General features: G+C 49.4%; 1 protein-coding gene across 18 annotated transcripts in view; it reads left to right on the forward strand.

Annotated features, from left to right (window-relative positions):
* Positions 1 to 16,415, forward strand: part of Gas7 (growth arrest specific 7) — a 230,730-nt gene extending 214,315 nt beyond the window's left edge. For 17 of the 18 annotated variants that reach the window (XM_087574748.1, XM_087574744.1, XM_087574741.1 and 14 more), the window contains 5 exons: positions 3,196 to 3,324; positions 4,594 to 4,717; positions 8,647 to 8,726; positions 10,059 to 10,157; positions 10,766 to 16,408. In XM_087574748.1, the coding sequence (XP_087430874.1) occupies positions 3,196 to 3,324; positions 4,594 to 4,717; positions 8,647 to 8,726; positions 10,059 to 10,157; positions 10,766 to 10,879 (546 nt within the window). In that variant the 3' untranslated portion in view covers positions 10,880 to 16,408. 18 annotated transcript variants of the gene reach the window in all.
* The last annotated feature ends 5,317 nt before the right edge of the window (positions 16,416 to 21,732 follow it).

The raw sequence follows: 21,732 nt of genomic DNA on the forward strand, positions 1-21,732 counted from the left end.
CACTGAACAGTGTCAGAAATGACCAGACATGTGACCCAGAAGCACAGACAGAACCACGATGTAGGTGTTGAGAAACAATTGCCCTTTTAAAAATATAAATCTAAGTTTCGATCGTCCATGCTTAATATGACGTGAGTTCGTTTATTGCCTTTTTAATAAAATCATGGCTATTTTAACAAGCAGCTCACAGTGATCTCTTAGGAGCCATGGGAGGCAGCCCGGGGCCTGTGTGGTAAGAGTGGACAACCCCTGGTTCACTGAGGTGAATCTCAGCCTTTCTTTGTCAGTTTCACCGATTGGCAGGGCAGTCAGCTCTGTGTCTGGGAGCACTGGGCTATGGCCAGAGGAAGACGTTTTAAAACTTATTCGTTGCTGCAGAACTTCTGAATGCCCCACTCCTTTCATCTGCTTCCAAAGACACTGGGCCCAGACCGTTTTGAGTCCATGCCGGATTCTGTCCTGTTCACTAGGGTGTACACTGAAGACCTTACAGGATGCTTAATAGACACCTTCAGAAGAAATGAGCAAATCGAGCAGCAGTTCTCAACCCGAGGGCCCCAACCCCTTTGGGGATTGAACAATCTTCTCACAGTGTTACCTAAGACTGTCAGAAACACAGATGTTCACCTCCCGACTCATAACAGTAGCAAAATGACAGTGACGAAGTAGCAATGAAAATAATATTATGGTTAGGGGTCACCACTACAAGAGGACCTGTATTGAAGGGGCCACAGCATCTCCTCCCGGCCCCAAGTCTTTCGGCTCTGCTTTGCCTCAGGATTTCCAAATGAATCTCTTTTCTCTTCTTAGCTTATATCTCCACCTTCCCTCTCAGGCTCTTACCTCCTCCTAAGTGAAAACCAAACTAAATGTCTCAGTGAGGTGATTCGCACTAAAGCGTGAGTGACTAATAGGTTTGCCCATTAACATGCCCTCCTTTTAAAGGAAGAGAGGCCTTTGGGAGTGTCGCCCAGTATCTTGGCCTGACCTTTTCTTCCCTCCAACTCCTGCCGTCACCGGCCAATCCACCACCGCAGCCCTGAGTACTCCGTGTTCTTGGGTCTGACCACCCTGAGTCCCCATGTTTACCAACTTTGTCGTTTGATGCTAGTATCCTTCCAAGGCACGGTTCCCTCCTGAAGCTTCCACGATAGCTAACCCTCTTTCCGATGCTGTTCCCATGTGTCATTGCAATTCTGTCGCACTGGGGTCCCTCGCATGCACACCCTTGAAGGACAGGACTATGTCACCCTACCTAGCCCTCGCTATGTGATGTACACAGTAGAATGACTGACTCAAAGGCTCAGATCACAGGTGAACTTTGCAGGGAACTGTGCTGCTCCTGGCTTCTGAAGGGTGTGAGTGCCTGACACAGAACTGACATGCTTCCCGCTGTGCCTGGTGAGGAGCGACATTTCCCAGCTCACAAGAGCATGCTCACCCTCATACGACCAAGCCCTTCCCCAGCACATTGGCATGGGAGCCCCCGTGAGGAGGGAGCTCCCTGAACTGCCACTTTCAGCGCTGCAGATGAAGCTGCGGGTTATTTTAAGCCATGGTTCATGAGTAGCTTCCTTCCAAGGCCTCCCTCCTCCTGTCCCAGCTCCCAGAAGAGATGTTTTTCCTGCCTGAGGTAGAGGCAGAGGCCACCAATCAGAGGCAAGAGGCTAATTGGTTTGTCCCCAGCACAAGGGAAAGACCCTAGCTGAGGAAGAAAGGAATGCCAATGGTGGCTGCAGGCTGATTTCCCAAACACTGGGGCCATTTTAAGTAAGGTTCACAGGCTCACAGACTCCAGCACTAAGGACAGCTCATGGAGAAAGGGTGCACAAATAGGGCAGATTTTATACCATCAGCACTTCTTCAGCTTCTGGTCTGGGTGTGTTAGTGACTGCAGACTACCCCAGTAGCCGCCTAACGGTGGCACGGTGATTTCTTAAGAGGAACGGGACCCTGAGGATCGATTCATCAACCTTGAAGAATATGATTCCAGAGGCACAAAGCCTGTTTTATGCCAGCTCCAAGAAGGTTTATTGAAATTCTTCTCCATCCGAATGCTCAGAGTTGGGGGTAAAAGCCCTTTAAGAAATGGGATTGCACACTGGCAGGCTCTCCAGCTTCCCCAGTCTCCCACCTCAAGCCGGTGCTAATAGCAACGGCAATCACAGGAAAGGCGCTTGCTCGGTCTTTTGGGAGGCAGTTAGAACGGCCCCAGTGGAAGAGGGGAGCACAGACACTTCCCTGCTGATCAAAGGAGGCCCAAGAATGCAGTAGGGGCGAGTGTGCATGGGCAGATCAGTGGGCGCGAGGACGAGTGTGTACCCAGTACTGTCACTAACAGGCTTTGTGAGCTCGGGCGGGTTACCTGGCAGCCCCACAGTGCCATGGCCATATGTGAAACGAAGCGTTCCAACCCGGCTTTCACCTTGCCCAACCGTGCACGAGAGGCATTCGTACATGGTCACCAAGCACATGTCCATACCCGCGCCCATACCCCCTCAGAGAGACGCATGCATGTAATCAAAGCAGGCACTTCATGATACATTACTCTTATTCTGCCTAAAATGTACCCTAATAGTTTTTTCTTCCCATGTTGGGTCTATTATCTCAAAAAACAAAAAAAAAAGCAAAAAAAAAAACAAAAAACAAAAACAAAAAAAACAAACAACACCCTGGTCCTGACCCACTAAGTTGATCTCACAACTGTGGTCATTCACCACTTGGAAGCGCCTAGACCAGATAGTTACAGAAATCATTTCCAACTTGGAATTACTTTTCTCTTTGGAACCTGTAGCCCAGACCCCCTGGTCCAGACCAGACAGACCATCCATCCCCAGAAACACTTTCAGGAAAGATCGCTGATACCATGCACGAAGCCAAGATTTCAGAGCTAAGAATGAAGCTCATGAATCTAAATAAATAAATAAATAAATAAATAAATAAATAAATAAATAAATAAATAAAAGACAACAACAACAAAAAAACAAAAAAGCAAACAACCAAACCCCCTACCAAAGCAATGTTTTTAAATAGAACGTATTGGCTTTAAGAAGTCCGTAGTATACGGGCTGGAGAAAATAGGTCAGCGGCTAAAGCACTCAGTGCCTGGCCTCTGCAGAAGGTGGGAGGTCTCGTTCCTATGCTAGCACAGCTATGCCTTGGCACTGACCGTGCTCGCTCTGCCCTCCTTCACAGCTCCACAGCGAGGTGGAGAAACCCCTGATGAACTTCCGAGAGAACTTCAAGAAGGACATGAAAAAGTGTGACCACCACATCGCTGACCTCCGTAAGCAGCTAGCCAGCCGCTATGCCTCAGTGGAGAAGGTGAGAGGCCAGGGCACCCAGCTGGTGGACAGCTGGGGACGTCTAGGGCAGGATAGGTATCGATTTCTCTGTATGCTGCCGTGGTGGGGACCGCTATCCAACCATGTGGCAGGCAGGAGTTAGTACCTCAGGACACTTGGATGACTCTCCCAAGGACAAGTGGGAGCAAGGAGACGCCGCAGGTCAGGTGGGAGCTGTATTGGGCACACGGGTCAAGGCAAACCCTCTTTCTGTGAACACCAAGTCAGATATGCCACAGCTACTCACATGGCTACTGTGTCTGGGCCTCACTTTTGGGTGCTGCAGGTGGTCAGCCCTGGAGGGACAGAGTGGCCTGACTTGGAGCCCTATAGAACGGGAGGGGCAAACCAAACCAGGTGCCCAAAACATGGCTACATCTCCACCATAGGCTGAGTGGATAATGATGATGATGGTGGTGGTGGTGGTGGTGGTGGTGGTGGTGGTGGTGGTGGTGGTGGTGGTGGTGGTGGTGGTGATGATAATGGTGATGATGATAATGGTGATGATGATAATAGTGATGATGATACAGGCCCAATAAGGGCTCAGGCTGTGAGATAAGTAAGTTGGTACTCACAGCCTAGTGTCCCCTGCCAGGAGGAAACTCAGTTGACTTTATGGTCCCTTCCAACCCTGAAAGACAGTGTTTTATTTTCAGCCTTTTAGATTTATTTATTATATTTATTTTATATGTATGAGTATTTCACTCAAATGTATGTCTGCACCATCTGCTTGCCTGGTGCCCTTTAAGATTAGAAGAGGTCACCAAATCCTCTGGAACTGGAGTTACGGATGATTCAGAGCCACCACATCGGGACTGAGAATCAAGTGCTGTGTCAGCTGCAAGGACCAGTGTCCTTAACCACTGAACCGTCTCTCTAGCCTCAGAGACAGTGGTTTTAGGGTCCCGGTGTAGGCAAATGCTCTGGAGGCAACATGGCTTCAGGGACTGACCGGTCACATGCAGATGTGGCTGGAAGAGGGCAGACAAGGAAAACCCAGCTAGATGACAGCCCTCTAGCCCCTCCATGCCAGGTGCCAGCCCTCTAGCCCCTTCATGCCAGGTGCCAGCCCTCTAGCCCCTCCATACCAGGTGCCAGCCCTCTAGCCCCTCCACACCAGGGTGCCATCATTGACACTGATCACCCACACAAGCAGGGAAGATGAGATCAGGTAGGAGGGTGGCTGGACCTGAAGCCTGGCTGCAGTTTTATGAACAGCTTCTCTGGGCTGCACTGCTCCCCACTCCAGGCCCGCAAAGCCCTCACAGAGCGGCAGAAAGACCTGGAGATGAAGACCCAGCAGCTGGAGATCAAGTTGAGCAACAAGACTGAGGAGGACATCAAGAAGGCACGGAGGAAGTCCACTCAGGCAGGTGAGCCATTGTCCTGACTACACCAGCACAGGGGTGGGGTGTAGCTTTCCGTTGGCACGGTCCATCCCATCTTCCCCGTTGAAGTGTTCCTCATGTCTCCTTCCTGCACCATGTCCAGGGATGCTCCACCTCCCCAGGGAGTTAGTTATACTGTGGAAGTGAGCTCCTGCCCAGAGTACAGAGGCCAGCATTGGTTTTAAAAGCATCCATAGTTTAGAATTGGCCCACAGGGCTCCCGTGAGCAGGTTTCTGCTGCCACCTAGTGGTAACAATTAGCTGCTACACAAGGCGGAAAGAAAAGGACCCTTAGAGACAAGAAATGTAACAACTTTCTCAAAGATGTCAAGTCTCCGCCACAGAAGAGCAGCACATCAATCAGCCTCTGGCTTTTAAGACTTGTGTTGTGCAGTGAGGGCTGGGAGGTCTTTAGATATCCTTCCTTTTAATCTCTGATGAGCCTGCTGCAATCTCTTATCACCGTAGAACAAAGTCGCCACCTTAGAACATGTAAACTGGGATAGAAGTAAGTTGACAAACACTGGATACATAATAACACATCCTGGGTCCCGAAACATTTTCATCAATACCAGACATGTTTATTGTAAATTGGAAGGGGGCCCTAATAGGGAAGGCATGTATCCAAATTAATTCATTAAATTACAAAACAGAGCTATACAGCAACAGCAGTCTATGGCAACCGGTTCCCAAGCCCAACCGGCAGCCATGCCCAAGAGCATGCCGTGCTATTCACTAGAAATAATCCCCAAGCAATTTTCTGAATTCATATAAACTAGATCATATTATACTCTATCTTCCAGCTTCTCTTTCGATTAATATGTCTTAGAAATAGCCCCCATCTCATTCCCTCTAAACCGCTTTAGACATCCATTCATGCAGATCAGACACTTTTATTTTTATTGCTGTATTTTATGGTGGTGCTGGTGAGGGAACGCAGGACCTTACACCTACAAGGCGAGCGCATTCCTCCTGCGCTATAGCTGCAGCCCTGACGATTGTATGCAGACTTCTTCCATCGTTCCTTGGATAGACGTTTAGGACCTTGTGATAGCTCCAGACTGTTTGCCGGGGACCAGAGATACTGAGTTTGTTACTGGAACTGTACCCCTCTGCATATGTAAGCCCAGATCCTCATAGGGAAAGAAGGAAGATGCTGAGTCAGAAGGTTTCATTCATTTTGACAGATATTTCCAAGCTGCTTTCCAGAGAGGCTGCCACGGCTCACACCTATGAATACCTCTTCCTGGAACGCTTGGCAGCACTGCCTATAATCAAACTTAGAATCACTGGTGTGCTAGTAAAAAAATTAATAATAGGTTTTGCTATTACTTTGTACTTCTCTGTAAGAGGGTTGAGCATTCTGAAAATACAGAATATTTTTTAACCTCCCCTCCCCCTTGAGTGGAGGAACTCCAATACGTCCTGAGTTTCTTGTTGAATTCTGTGTCTTAGTTGCTGAATCATAGCTTGGGTAGGCTTTAGGGAGATTCATTCATCCTTGGCCATCTGAATTGCAAGTATTTTCCTGTGGTTATCACTTGTCTTTTACTTTTGTTCTTTAAGGATAAAAAAGAAAGAGAGGTGTGTGTGTGTGTGTGTATGTGTGTGTGTGCGCGCATATGCATGTGTGCATGTGCATGTATATATGTGTGTGTGGTGTGTGTGTGTCTGTGTGTGTATATATGTGTGCATGTGTATGTGTATGTGTGTGTGTCTGTGTGTGTGGTGTGTGTGTGGTGTGTGTGTGTGTGTGTGTGTGTGTGTGTGTGTGTGTGTGTGTAACTTGCCTGGTTTCTGCTGAGGGTTCTCTGTATAGTGGCCTTGTTCTCTCTGCAGTGTCTAGGGTTTGGGGAGGGCAGACTTAGAGGCCTCCATCTGGAAGTGCTGATGTCTCCTCCTCCTGTTCCTTTTCTACTCCTCCCTCATCTCTCACAGTGCTACTGGGAGGAAGGTGTCTTGATCCTCCAGGGTTCTGATTAAGCCACCATCCCCACCATGAGGAATCTCTTGCTGTCTGTCTAGTCTCTGCCTCCATTCCAAGCACTCTGCACACATGACTTCACAATGACTCTTTAAAGCTACAACTGTCATACCTGTCAGAAGGAGAAACTGAGGCAAGGACAGATTAGTCAGCATGCCCAAAGTCATGCAGCTTATAGGGTGGATCCAGGCTGGCAGCTCTGGCATTCTGGTTCCAGAATCCACTTTCTCAACTGATGTTTGGAGAAAAGGTCTAGTCTCCATTTCTCAGGCTGTCCTGGAAAAGAAACACCCTTCCCCCACAGACATTCCTGAAACATGTTCTCAACGTTAGGATGGACATATAGGGTACCAGGAGCCTCACGATGTATGATCACAGGGCAGAATGCTGGCTTCACCCTGAGGCAAGCATGGTTGTGGTGGAGATACATGACAAGAGATGCTCGGTGCTCTTTCCTCTGGCTAATGCTCCTAGAACCAAAGGGGTAGTCATTGGCCTTGGACAGGGATAAAATGAAGAAAACACATTGCATGGCTGTCCCCCAAGGTGCAGGAGTCATGGCATAGCTGTGAGGGTGGGATGTGAGAACGCTGAGGTGGTCCTGAGCTACACAAGTCTCCCTGCTTTCCCCCCGATTCTCCACCATCAGGCATATGAGTAAGACTTATGTCAAAAGAATGACTCTGGATCTGTTTAAATGGCTAAATTCAATTCTGAGAATTCCTAGAATATCCTGTAGATAGATTAGACTGAGTCACTTGGCTCTGGGGGTTGGCACACAACCTTCTCCCAACAGGAGCAGAAACCATGATGCCCAATTCTCACCAGGGCCACGCTTACACAGGGCAGCATGGTCTATACACAGTGTCTGCTCCTCTGACACATTCCTCGACACAGGTTCGATTCTGGTTCAGCAAGTCCAGGACACGTCCTGAATTCCTGCAGTTGCCACCCATTCCCATGCTTGCTTGATGTCATTGATATGCCAACTATGTTTTCATGTGGCAAGGCTCTCGGTGCCAGCATCCTTACTAATAATATCTTGTAGTTCACCCCATAGTTCGTTTTCGTTCTAGTTTCAAACATGTCTGAGATGCACATGTCCCTATAATGTAACTACAAGAAGTGCACAGTAGCCGTGGAGCTGTAGTTGGTCATGTGTCGCGATTGCGCATGTCCCTATAATGTAACTACAAGAAGTGCACAATAGCTGTGGAGCTGTAGTTGGTCATGTGTCGCGATTGCTGTTGCCAGACAGAATGCTGCATGAACGCTTCCCTCTGAGTCAGCCTGACTCAGTTTCCCAAGGCTCCCACTTGTCTGCCCCTGCTCTAGTGTTTGGCTTAGTACCAGTACTGCACAGTGAATGAGCTGTGACTGTTGTGTTGGGATTCAGAATGCTGTCCCACTTCTATCACACTGGGGTATGCAAGTGTGTGTGTGTGTGTGTGTGTGTGTGTGTGTGTGTGTGTGTGTGTGTGTGTGTGACTTGCAAAATTCTCTCTTTGGGGAGACACAAGATACTAGGCAGTCTACCTGGGTCTACCAGGCAAACGTTCTTAACACTTAACTACACCCCTAAGTTACCCAGACTGGCAAGCTTTCGGTCCTAGTGCCTTGGGCTCCCGAAGTGCTGAGATTACAGATGTACACTGTGGCACCCAGAGTCATGTGTAGTCTCTTGACGAGAAACCCCCTGCCTATATTCTTGGGGCCTCGGATGGAGTTCAGATCGGCACGCCAAGGCTTGTCTCCTGCGTTTTGCCTCTTTTGTCTACTCCCTTCTCTCCTCCCCCCTTCATACCCTGACTTTGTGATGACCACCGTGGGAGGAACAGCCATAACCATGAGCACAGGCAGAAAAAGGCAGCCATGGTGGAGACAGGGTGGCCTGTAACAGGGCATGATGGTGGCTGTTGGCTTTTCCCAGGAGATGATCTCATGCGCTGTGTGGACCTCTACAACCAGGCCCAGTCCAAGTGGTTTGAAGAGATGGTGACGACCACCCTGGTATGTGACCAGAGATGTGTGTGCATGTGGTAAAGAGGCTAAGACACAAGCAGCCCTGGGCAGGGGACAGTGGCCATGGAAAGATGGGGTGGGGTAACAGCAGAGATGGTCATTAGGTCCTTCCAAGCACTGGGGTCCAGCCCTCAATCTGTACCAACCATAAATTCAGGTCCATGCTCTAGCTTGCTTTGCTCTATGAACTCAGCAAAGGCCAGGTCTTACTCTACTCCCCTTTGTCTGAGCACGGAGAGGTCAGGGTCCACGAGGGAGTTCCTCATCTTAGAACCATGGCCTACTGGGATAAACAGAGAAGCAGTGAAAGGTAACAGACTATCCCCAACACACACACACACACACACACACACACACACACACACACACACACACCAACCTCAGGTCCTTGGCAAAGGGGTCCTTATGAGACACCCGAATGGGGCAGCTGGGGTGCTTCAGAGAGGCTGCAATGGGAGACTGTGGTGGCAGACCCTGCATGCTATCCTGTGCCATATTAAGGGTCTGTCATCTCTCCTTTGTGGCCAGAATGTGCCTGAGCAGGACAGTAGGTACTTGGACCAGGAGGGAGAAGGGGACAGCATCACGCCCACTGTTTATCTTATCCCAGTGTCCAAAGCCACCCTGCCCGTCCCCTAACCAGCTACTTTCTCCAGGTGCTAGCCCACCTAGGAGGATTAGCAGCCTCCTTCAGAGAGTGTCCTGGTTTTCCTCTCCTCTGTTAATCTTCTAATTAAGCCCCCTTCTTTACCTCCCTTTCAGGTTAATCACCTGGCGGTGACCTAGTTACCCACAGAATAACAGCTTAATCCCCTAAAGTCACGGAACCAACGACAAGCCCTCTCTGCTATTCCCCTTGACAGTGGCTACCACATTCACAGCCTGCTTTGCTCCCTGCGCAGTCACTGCCCCATAGCACTAGGCTCGTGTAGAAGCCAGAGTGCTTGACAGGCTGAGAGCTCTGGGACACAGCCCATTACTCCACCACAGATCCAGCTTAAATGCTGCTCTTCCTATAGCTCCGTGACACTCGGGCCAATGGGGACAATTAATTGTAGAACCTCTCTCTGAGTCCTAGTGGGGATAATCAGATACTCTGCTTGTGGAGAGCTCCACACTGAGCTGGCAGGGTCACACCCATGACCTTCATCTTCACCCTAGAGACTGGCTGCTTCTTCATCAAAGCCTGGAGAGTCAGATGGGCTGGGGATCCCCAGCCAGGGCCTTGTGTATAGGATACATGGCGGTCTGACATCTGCTTGGGGAGGTCCCCCTGTTAGGGATGTGCTCAGGGGCCTCTGGTCTTTTCTCCCTTGGCAGGAGCTGGAGCGGCTGGAGGTGGAGAGGGTAGAGATGATCCGACAACATCTGTGCCAGTACACACAGCTGCGGCATGAGACAGACATGTTCAACCAAAGCGTGAGTTCCCCACCTTTGCACTAGCAGGAGGCTAGCAGGACAGGCTCAGCGTGATTATCCCAGAGCAGGTTCCTAGAGCAGGTTCTTCTGGGGGCTACCACAAAGATGGGCGGGCGGGGGATGGGGCTACATTGGCTTGGTTTGGTTTTAGACCATATCTGGCCTTGAATGGGTGAGCTTCCTGCCTCAGTTTCCCCAGTACTGGGATCACAGTTATACGTTTCCTCCTGCCCTACAATGGTTAAGATAGCTAAATACATACATTCATCTCCTGTGTGAATTTGCTTTAGAAAGCAAGCCAAATGCACAACTTCTAAAGTCATGATGGGTGCCCAGGGGCCATTCTATTTGCCCATGGAGGACAGATGAAGGAAGGGGTCATCTTTAGGACAGCCTGCCCTCTTCTCCAGGCCTGGTGTCTGCAGATTAGCTCTGCCTCTCACAGCACTCTGCACATTCTCACTCTCACACCACCTCCATGGGGCCCTAGAACCTTCTAGAAAGGATGATCCGAGGTGGCTCTCCAACTGCAGCAGCATGGGACACAGGAGACATCCCAGTTCAGCTGCCACCTCTGACAGTGACCCTTCCTCTGTGTCCCCTTGCAGACAGTCGAGCCTGTGGACCAACTGCTGCGAAAAGTGGACCCAGCCAAAGACAGAGAGCTATGGGTCAGAGAGCACAAAACAGGCAACATTCGCCCAGTGGACATGGAGATCTAGAAGTGACTGTATGGTCCTGGGGGTCCTCCTGAGGAGAGGGGCTGGGGATCCCATGGAGAAGGGCTGTATCTGCCCTATTACCTGCTAATCTATCCAGGGAAAAGGAGGAAAAGAGACAGTGATTCCCGAAGGAGGGCCCAGCCAGGGGCTCCCCAATATTCCCAGGCCATAATGATGGACCCACAGCCCCAACTTCACCTCGAAGACTGGAGCCTCCCCTCCAACTCCCATGCTGTGCTTGTCACTCTGAGAACCAACTGAGGCTAGAACCCTGGGGTCCCAGCTGAGTTCCACAGGGGTGGCCATCACACACCTGTGCCCCAGGTATCCAAGGCCTGTCCTCTAGCGGGATTGTCATCTCCAGGACCATGGAAGGGGAAGGGGGTGGTGTCTCTGTCTCCAAACAATGTCAGGATCAGGATCGAGGACAGGAGGGAAAGTGAAGTTCGCATCCTGTCCCACAACATTTTTTAGTCCTCCCTACTTCTCCCTTTGCTTTGTAGGAGCCCACATCTATATTTTTTTTCGTCTCCCACAAGAATGGTGGAGTTTCTTCCCAACCCAAATCCGGAGAGGTCAGAATGGAACTACCTCAGTTGGCACAACCAGATCATAGCTCCCATCAGTTTCAGATTCCAGATCTGGCATTGACTGTAAAGTCTACCACAAAGTTCCAATCTACCTTTCCCCCAACCTCTTTCTCAAGGAGGAAACTCCACACCTCATCCAGACAGCCCTTTCCAGACTCAATAGAGGATATTTTCCCAAGTCCTCAGACAGCTAGATGCATGATCAAAGGCTTTGGGGGTGGAGCCCCACAAAGTCTTGTTTGACACATGCCCCCGCCCCTCATCACTATGACAGCCTTGACCAGTATGCTCTCCCGTGCTGACTACAGGCCATGTGAGTCAGCGGTGGTAATATTCAGGTTTGGTTATTCTCTAGAATGGCTCTAGCTGTGGATGTGCACAATGGAGTAGGACCTGCTGTCCCCCTTACTGCCATTGGTCCGTAGTGCAGAGTCTCATGGCTGTAGGTGGTTGCCACCCAGGAAACGTAGGAACGTTGGGTCGTCACACAGTGAGTGGGGTTGGGGTGAATTCTAGCTGGGAACTTGTGCGGGGTGGGGGGCATTTTTCCTCGTCTTTCCCACAGATGACTTTGTATTTGACCTGTCTACCCAAAGGGCAGAATCCCCTGAGCGCCACTCCCATCTTGCCATCTCACATGCTTGTCGCGGATAGCTTACTAATCTTGGACCTTTGGGCAGCCCATCCACAGAACCATCTCTCATGGTTGTTAGCAAGATGCCTAATACACTAAAGCAAACTAAGCACTGTCACTTTCCTTACTGAAACATCTCAACCATAAAAGCCACCATGAGGACATTTCACCAACCTGTGCTCAGCATGGACCCCGTGACACCAGCCTCTGATATTAGGACATTATTTCTTGATTTCCTTATTAAAGAAAATGGGTGCTAGTGGTAATTTGCTTTGTGGCTTAGCAACCTAATTTGTGAGTGATGGTCAAGTTCCAAGTCTTGTCATACACAGGGGTTTTGGGTATCACAGTGTGGCTCATGACTTTGTTCCCTTGCCACCTCGCTTAGGACATTCAGAGTCCCCTGAGATGTCACTTCCTCCAGCATAACTGAAGTTGGCTGATGTGAGCCGATTCCGTGTGAGGCTATTCTCTTTTTGTTGTCCCCTCACTTCCTTTTTAATCTATCCATGTATACATTTTCCTTCTTTTGTCCCCTTCTTTCCATTGATCATTCATTTAGAGTTTTGTTAAAGACAAGCAATCTGTGATCTCTCATCTGAAGACAGCCTACAGCTCTGTGATGCAAAGAAACCCTCAGATGTTCTGTATAGATCCACCCCTTCCTGAGATGCACTTGGCTCTCCCTCTCCGATACCAGGCCCGTTTGAGTTCTCAGTGGTACCAGCTCTATGTGGGTTCATGTGCACCTGGTTTATGTGCCTGTGTGCTGGTTCACAGGCATCTGTTCATTTTCATACTCATAAATGCTCTCAGTAAATGCTTGGAACTGGGTGCCGAGTGCCGGAACTAGCCATGTGTCTAGGAGGGCACCCCCAGCTCGCTCCACCTCCGGTTGACCCTTCTGGACAGAGGAAACAATACATTTTCCACCCCACACACTGGGATTCTTGAAGTATTAACTGTGCTAAGAGATCTTGGCACAGCAGTGGGATCTGAGTCTCCTGACTACCAAATCTCAGTTCACACCAAGCTCAATTTCAGAAATGGCTGCAGTTGGTTTCCGGTATGTTTCCTTCTACTACAAATAGGGAAGATAAGAGCATAGAGGAGGTGGGTGCCAGGAAGTGATGCCCAGAACTGTGATCGTGGTAGAGTCACGTGTCCCAACTACCCTCACTGTACCCAGGGGATGAAACCAAGAAGATGACGATGTGCAAGAACCTGAAAGTGCATACTGAGTTGAGTATTCAAGCTGCTGTTGTGGTCCTTGGTCTCCATGCAGTGCTGGATACCCAACCAAGAGTCATGTGTCTAGGCCAGTTGCTCTACCACTTAGCTATTCCCATCCCCGTTACCTTGCTTTTGTGAACACGCCAGTGCATAGGTTCTGAGAGGATCTGGCAGGGTTTATTTAGAGTGGGCGAGCATCCATTGTCCAGGCTGAGAGCAGCAACAGCCCTTTCTACCTGCCCCCGACTAGGAGTGCCAATGCACTTAAGCTTTGTCTGCAAAACCCTGATTTTAAAAAAAAAAAACTCTAAAATGAATGATGTTCAAAAATGGGTTAGTTGCCATGGCAACCTCCAGGAAGAGATACTTGTTACCCTTCATTATTTTCTAGTACCTTTGAACAGTCTCACAGTGCAGGGGCCATTTGAAGGATGTGAATGGCAGCCCTAGGCTGTCTCTGCTATGGGGGCCACCTTTCTACCTCCACACAAGACCCTGTTGACTCGGGAGGATCTCTGCAATGGTTGATTAATAGCTGAGGCAAAGTATCCAAATTTGTGACAGGGGTTTGTTTGTGTGCAATCCCTCTGTGGAATCCACCCAATTATGAGGGTAGTGGATGGGTGCATGAGAATCGTGGTTAGCCAAAGCCCCTTCATGGAAATACAAGCCATAAAATTCAAAAGGTGTCAAAAGACCTTGGCTTGTTTGGGGGTTTGTTCCCCATCTGTGAGTAGACTTGACAAGAAGGATTTAAACAGGAGTCTGAAGACCTGCTGTTACTAGGAAGCTAAGAAAGGCATTTTACAGACTTGAAGTAGAGAAGCAGGTCAGCTCCTGATGGCTTAGACTGAAGACCCCTTCATTGCCAAAGTTGTTCCCATGCCACAAAGCATCTCTCCACCTCCCTTTTCAAGGTAATTGAGGTGTGACTAAAATACAGTACAACTCGCCCTTTCAAGGAATGCAGTTCTATGAACCTTACCATGACTGGTCTTCTCAACCACAACCAAGATAAGCATATCACCTTGTCAATTCCTCTTTTCCCACCCCGGATCTAGCAGCCAGTTCAATGTTCTGTCCCTATAATTTTGCCTTTTTCTACAACACCATGTAAATGGAGTCACACTGATACAACCTTCTGGATCAGCCATGTTGTGCGTGTCAGTAGAAGGTCCCCTTTCCCTGCTGAGTGTTCTATCAAATGAATGGGCCCTAGGATTTCCTTAGTTTTAAAATGAGGTTTTTATGCCTTGGAAGTCCTAGCCCCAGATCTCCAGTTTGTATAGCTGCTTCCAACCCACTGCTTCCTATGATCCTGGGGCTCCTTCCCCAGACACCAGCTATGCCCTCAAGTTGGTGATTCTAGTTCTGGGTCAATGAAGAAAGCAGGAAGGGACAGCAACAGGACGTCACTCTCCACTGTTGCAGCAGTAAATCTCTCAGTACAAGAAGATCCTCTCCCTCAGGGGGCTGTCACCTCAGTCCTTGGTGGCTTTGTAATTTATTGAACATTGACCCTTGGGTATAGCTTGACCCTTCCCCGAACTTGTTTTGCCATCTGCCATTTGAGGGTGCTTGTTCTAAAAGGCCTCTGAGTCTTTCAGCTCCCGTGTCCCCCTGCCCCCACGATTGCCTATTTGTTCTCTGTGCACAAGGTCATACATTAGCTGGGTCATTCCCACAGCTGCGACCAGAAATCCTCACAATGGGCACTTTTCCAGGTAAACCCAAATAGAACTAAATCATGTCACAAGCTGAGAGAATTACTTAGTTCCTCTCAGAACCCCTGAAGAAACTGTAAGTCAGTACCAGTCGCTTCTGGGTCTGTCCCAGGAGTGAGGACAGCTGTGAACACAGGGTCAGCTGATCAAGTCTGTCTTGCTCATGGTAGTTTGACTTGCCAGCAGTCATGCTGAGACTAGCTTGAGCCTGCACCTGTTAGATAGTGGTAGAGATAGGCCCAAGCTCAGTGGAGGCCAGGCCAGGCTAAGAGTGGGACTCTTTGGGACCTGTTCCTCTAAGCTGTCTTGGTTAGGTATGGCTGAATGGAAGATGGAGGCTAGAGGGCTCTTCCGAAGCTCCAGGTAGACTGAAAAGTTCCTAGGTTCAGGTGAGAGACAGATCTGGGGAGTCAGAACACATAGGTCTTGAGATAGGAGGCAAAGCTGCTAGGACCCTGAGGTGGAGGGGGCTTTTCTAACCCCTCAACAGCTGGTTAATCATTACTGAGGTCAGGGACTTGCTTCTCAAGGGGCAGGCTCTACTAGCTGCCCAAGATCAAGGCTCCCCTGCCCTAATCTTCTAGTGCTGAGGGTAGCTCTTGGGGACTGAACTATGGAAGCTTGGGTTGGGTAGTGCGGATGATGTTTAGACTCTTTCTGGGTGGTATTAGGGATGTGAGCCCTATGTGTTTAAAGGAGAGTTTCCAATAGGACTGTGTTGGTGGAGTGTGGAGGCCGGAAGCCACACTATGGCACCGGGGCAGAAAGGAAGAACTGAGACTGGCCCTCCCCTGCTTCCCAGTCTGTCCCACATCCTAAGATCACACCCCGTGGGGACTCCTCTGTGCTCACCTGTTCCTTCCTGCAGCTTCCTCGACAGACAGGTTCTTGGACCCAGGTACCGACATTCCAAGGGACACCAGCCAACCTGGGTGAGGGCCGCACTCTGTATGTCTTCCCTTCCCTGGGGAAAGAGATACCCAGAAGCACCCCCTTACAACCTGAGCACATGAGCGAACCCCATGAAAGTGGAATTTTCTAACAAAATAAACTTGCTCGTTTTGGTCTGTTTTCTGTAACTTTTGCTAAATACTTTATACATTTTTAATGTTGAAAAAAAAAAAAGCAGTGTCTCCTGCCAGAACTCCTCACCCGGGATGAATGTGTTTACTTCTCGCTGTATATCTTTCCATGCTGCGGCTGCCTGGACCAGTAAATAAAATGGATGTAATATAAGTTGTAAGTAACATTGTCAAAACTCAGATCCCCAATGGAGGCTGCCCGCCTCCCCCACCCCATGATAGCATCTCTGTGTATTAATTCTGAAGAATTAAATGTTTAAATTAGAGTTCGGATGTTGACGGCGTTTGCTGTGTGTGATTGCCCCTGCACTGTTATAAAGTGTTTTCAGGAAGTTCAATGCCATCCCTTTTCTTCCCCTCCTTCAGTTACGTATACACTTGAGATGCTTAGATCCATCCCATGAGAAGTAAACTCTCCAGAGACGACGGCCCCCATGGGGACCCTCTATCCTAGAAGAACACACATTTTCCCTTCCTGCGGGAGGTCTCGACATTCCTCCTGGGCTCTGCACACAAGGGATGGGTTCAGTCCTGATGACTTAGCAGAAGGACGAGGGACACCTGGACATGGAAGCCCAGACAGACACAGTGCTACTGGTCCCAGCCTCGTGCACCCCACCCCCTGGCTTCCCGCTTCCCTTCTACCTTCAGGGTTGCTGCTATTGTCCCTTTCCTCTTCCATTCATTCGCGTATTCAACAACCGCTGAGTGTATTTCATGCTACTCTCCTCTGAGCACCGGGATATACATCAGTGAACAGAAAGAGCAGCTCTGCCTCGATGCTTTCTAGATAACAAGACCAGGCAGAAAAAGCCCAGAGAGCTATGGGCATGGCTCTGAGCAGCTGCAGAACATGAAGTGTGGAGAGACCAGGATGGCAAGGCTGGGTGTAAACCGCTGTGATTGGAGTGGCCCCGGGGAGAAGGTCTCAATAGGTTAGGCACAAACAGACCAGGGATTGGGGTAGGGGCGGGAGTGAGGATTGGGGGGCTGACAAGTCCCCGTGAAAAAAAGTCTAGACCAAGAGGAAGCCATGCTAAATGTTTGAGGCCAGTGTGGCAGGAGCAGAGGAGAAAGCTAAGAGGATCCACTCAGGGAAATGAGGGCAGGGCGGGACAGGGAGTATCTACAGGGAGGCACTAGCTGAGGACATAGGTATCACTCCTAAGTGCCAACACTGCAGAGGGTGTTTGCCACAGGTAGGTTTGGCAGATTAGGCAGGACCTGGGTGTTCTTTGGAGGTAGGGCCAAGGTCTTGGCAGGTGGAAGTCATGTGGCAGGCGGCGAAGTTCTGAGTTAACTGAGAATCTGACCCAGACAGGAGGGCCATACAGCGTCATCCACAGCAAGGGTGACTATACTTGAGAGCCCTTACCACACTAAATCCTCACTGTTTCCCTTCTCCCTTGCCAACAGAGACTGTTTGAAGCTCTGACGCCAGGCCAGGGGGTGTCGAGGGTCCCCTTGTCCTTTGCTCAGAGCAGGGGATGTGGAGAAACGTGGTGAGGGCCAAGGGCTGAGCCCATAAATAGCTGAGCTCTGCTTAGGGATTGAATGGTAGGGGACCTCTGGGGAGCACAGGCTGCTTGGTCTAGGTAAGCTCAAGAGGAGTAACACAGATGGCCTTCTTCCCTGCAGGGACAGACATTAGCCTTCCTTTGGGGCACAGGGCAGGGTTATTGGCCCAACTCAGACTTAACAAATGGGCTCACAATACATCATCTCCTGCAAATTTGTTTGGCTAAGGAGCATGCGTGCTCCCCCTAATAGAAGATGTTTATGCAGGTTTTCAAACAAACCTCCAGGTCACAACCCCTCGCTCTCAGCAGCATCAACACAGCTGCCTGTGGTCCTTCCTGGGATTCCCTCCTGCAGTGGGCGTCCCTCCAGGGCACAGCAACCTGAAGAATTAAAGACTGGACCCAGCTGCACCCCACCTGCTTCCTACTGGAGGAAAAGAAGGGGTCTCTGTCTGATCCTTCCACCCCAATCTGAAGCCATGTGACACTTCACTGTCAGCTTTGTTACCATAGCAACTCCAGATCCTCACCTATGAACAGAGTCTGGCCTCTAGCGTCAACCTCTGAGAGCAAGAGAAAAAGCAGAGAGTGAGAGTAAGAGAACCAGTGAACTAGAGAGATGAAGGAGGGAGGGAGGGAGGGAGGGAAGGAGGGAGGGAAGGAGGGAGGGAGGGAGGGAGGGAGGGAGGGAGGGAGGGAGGGAGGGAGGGAGGGAGGGGCAGGCAGGCAGGCTGCACCTGTGTTTCACAGAGCCCAGAACTGGCAAGCCTGAGCTCTGTTTCTGACTTTGCCATTCAGGAGCAGATAAGCCAGGACTGGTCATTGAAACTGTAGTTACTTTACTTGTGACGTGGTGGCCTTGCCTCATATGTCAGCTTATAAAGACAGCCTGACACCCTGAAGGTACAGATAGATAGATAGATAGATAGATAGATAGATAGATAGATAGATAGATAGATAGATAGATAGATAGATAGATAGATAGATAGTAGAGTGAGTGGGTGAGTGGGTGGAGTGGGTGGGTGAGTGAGAGGGTGAGTGGGTGAGTGAGTGAGAGGGTGAGTGGGTGAGTGAGTGAGAGGGTGAGTGGGTGAGTGAGTGAGTGAGAGGATGAGTGGGTAAGTGAGTGGGTGAGTGAGTGAGTGGGTGAGTGAGTGAGTGAGTGAGAGGGTGAGTGGGTAAGTGAGTGGGTGAGTGAGTGAGTGGGTGAGAGGATGAGTGGGTAAGTGAGTGGGTGAGTGAGTGAGAGGGTGAGCGGGTGAGTGGATGAGTGAGTGAGAGGGTGAGAGGGTGAGTGGGTGAGAGGGTGAGTGGGTGAGTGAGTGAGAGGGTGAGTGGGTGAGTGGATGAGTGGATGTTCAATGTGACTGACCCATTTCTAACCATCCTTGATGCCTCCTGCAAAGGCGGTGAGAATCCAGGAGGGAAAGCATTGCTACTAAGAAATAGTATTCTATCCTAAGTTGTGGGAAAAGAGAACTTAAACACACGTGCACGCGCACACGCGTGCACACACACACACACACACACACACACCACATGCACACCATAAATAAATGAATGTTTTAAGAAGGTGTATTTTCAGTGCTTGGAGTGTTCTGCAGTTAAGAACAATTGCTGTATCATCAGAATCCACATAGAAAAGCAGGGGTCACTATGCGCGAGTCCATAACCCCAGTTGTGAGTGAGACAGGAGGGGCACGAGCTTGCTGGACACCAGTCTAGCTCCAGGTTCTAAAAGACTCCCTCTTGAAGAGTAAGGCACAGGGACAGACCAGGGTACCTGCATCGCCCCTGACCTCTGTGTGGATGCACAGGCTCACATACGTACACATATGTGCTCAAGCATTGCACACAGCATCACCCTACACACACACACCAACAACAAAAGAATCCTTAGAATACAATTTCGGCATTTGTAAGTGGTCATTGTGCAGTGGTCAACAGCTGGCTGCGTCTAGCGCAAACAGTTCTGACGATGTGAATCTACGGAAGGCATCAGACCCTACTGGCTACGGGCCCCATCCCCAAGACAGCCCTCACTCCACACAACTAGCCCCGAGTCCAGGCCTCCATAATAAAACAAGGTCCTTCTGCAATAAGCATTTTCTCACCCTCCTCCCCACAGGGTAGGGCAGTGCACTGGGTACTTTCATGTCAACTTGTCATAAGCTAGAGTCATCAGAGAGTGGTGAGACTCAGTGGAGAAAATGTCTCCAGAAGATCGGGCTGTAGGCCATCCTGTGGAGTATTTTCTTAACTGATGAGTGATGGGGAGGACCCAGCTCGTTATAGTGATGCTGCCATCCCTGGGTTCTCTAAGAAAGCAGGCTGAGCAAAGCCACGGGGAGCAAGCCAATACGCAGCATCCTCCTTGGCCTCTGCATCAGGTCCCTGCCCGGCTTGAGTTCCTGCCCTGACTTCCTCTGATGGTGAGTAGCGCTGTGGAAGTGCAAGCCAAATAAATAAACCCTTTCTTCTCCAAGTTGCTTTTCAGTCATGGTGTTCCACAGTAACAATAGTAGCCCTAACTAAGACAGGCAGAGAATTCTTTGCAGTCCATTCCTAGGCAGAAAAGCAGGGAAAGAAGGAACATATATTTAGTTCCTGGGGGATGCCTTGGAAAAGAGACCCTAGTTTTCAGTCAGTGTTGTATGGAGGACCAGGTAATAGGGCGGCATCAGGAGGTAGGGGTGGGTTTTGCTTCACTGTACCCCCCAACAGTGTTCTAGTCTCTAAGTTAGCAGCAGCAGGGACAACCATTAATAACACAACACCAAAATGTGTCTAAATATTATAACCCTAGGACTACACTCAAGTGACACATTCACCTTTGCCAGTGTGACAGGCCTCTCTGTCCCTTGCCACCTGCCTGGTCTGCCTGCTCACTCCTCCTAGATGACTTTACTCTACCTCTGTTACTTAGGAACAATAACAACAGTGCTTGGCTTACAGTGGGGACCCACAATGGGCCCAGGTCTCCAGGACCCAGTCTTAGATTGAACACACCACAAGTAAGAATGTATTTAGTTCATCCAACATACTGAACTTTGTAACTCAGGCTTGCCCACCTCCGTCTGCTCAGAACACTCACATTGGACTAAATCCTAGAGAAATAGTCTCCTGTGGTTATATAAGGCTATGTTTTGGTACTGCGGTAAAGTCAAAACATTTAAACTGTGGTAAAGTCAAAACATCTAAACTGTGGTAAAGTTAAAACATTTAAGTGAGCTCATAGTAAATCTGGAGCCGTGTGTGTGTGTGTGTGTGTGTGTGTGTGTGTGTTGTATGTATGTGTGTGCCTGTGTGTGCATGTACATGTGTGTATGTATATGTGTGTCTGTGTGTGCATGTACATGTGTGTATGTATGTGTGAATGTGTGCATGTGTTTATGTGTGTATATGTATGAATGTGTGTACATACATGTGTCTATATATATGTGTATATGTGTGTATGTATATGTGGGTATTTATATGTGGGTATGAGTATGTATATGTGTGTCTGTATGAATATGTATGTATTATGTATATGTGCATATGTGTATGTATGTGTGTGTATGTATATGTGTGTATAAGCATGTTTGAATATGTGTGTATGTATATGTTTATGTCTGTGTCTATGTGTCTGTGTGTGTGTGTGTGTGTGTGTGTGTGTGTGTGTGTGTGTGTGTGTGTGTTTAGCACCTCCTTCAGCCAGGTTGAGCTATTTTGTTCTGTTCTGGCAATGGCTAACAATCCATAGAACACACCCCTTCCCTATCTCGCACGTCCATTCTGGAAGACAGTTTGGAGTTTGCCAGCAGAGGTGAGGGAGGGTGCTATCAGAGAGTGGTGAATAAAAGGCATTGCTGAGAAGGTGAAGGCTAAGCCCAAATGTGACTGGGGGAAAGACTAGCAAAGCTCCCACACAGGGCGAGGTTAAGTGGCAGGGCTGCCTTTAGATCCTCAGCCCTTAAAACACTGCATTATAAGGTCCCATGGGTACCCCTCAGATGCGGAAGACAGACAGGAGCCAGTGTAGCTTTTTGCGGGGGAGCGGGGGGGCTTGAGTGCAGAAGGAAGGGGCTGTT

This window comes from Rattus norvegicus, chromosome 10, assembly GCF_021556685.1.
Source record: "Rattus norvegicus strain SHRSP/BbbUtx chromosome 10, alternate assembly SHRSP_T2T, whole genome shotgun sequence".
Lineage (NCBI taxonomy): Eukaryota > Metazoa > Chordata > Mammalia > Rodentia > Muridae > Rattus > Rattus norvegicus.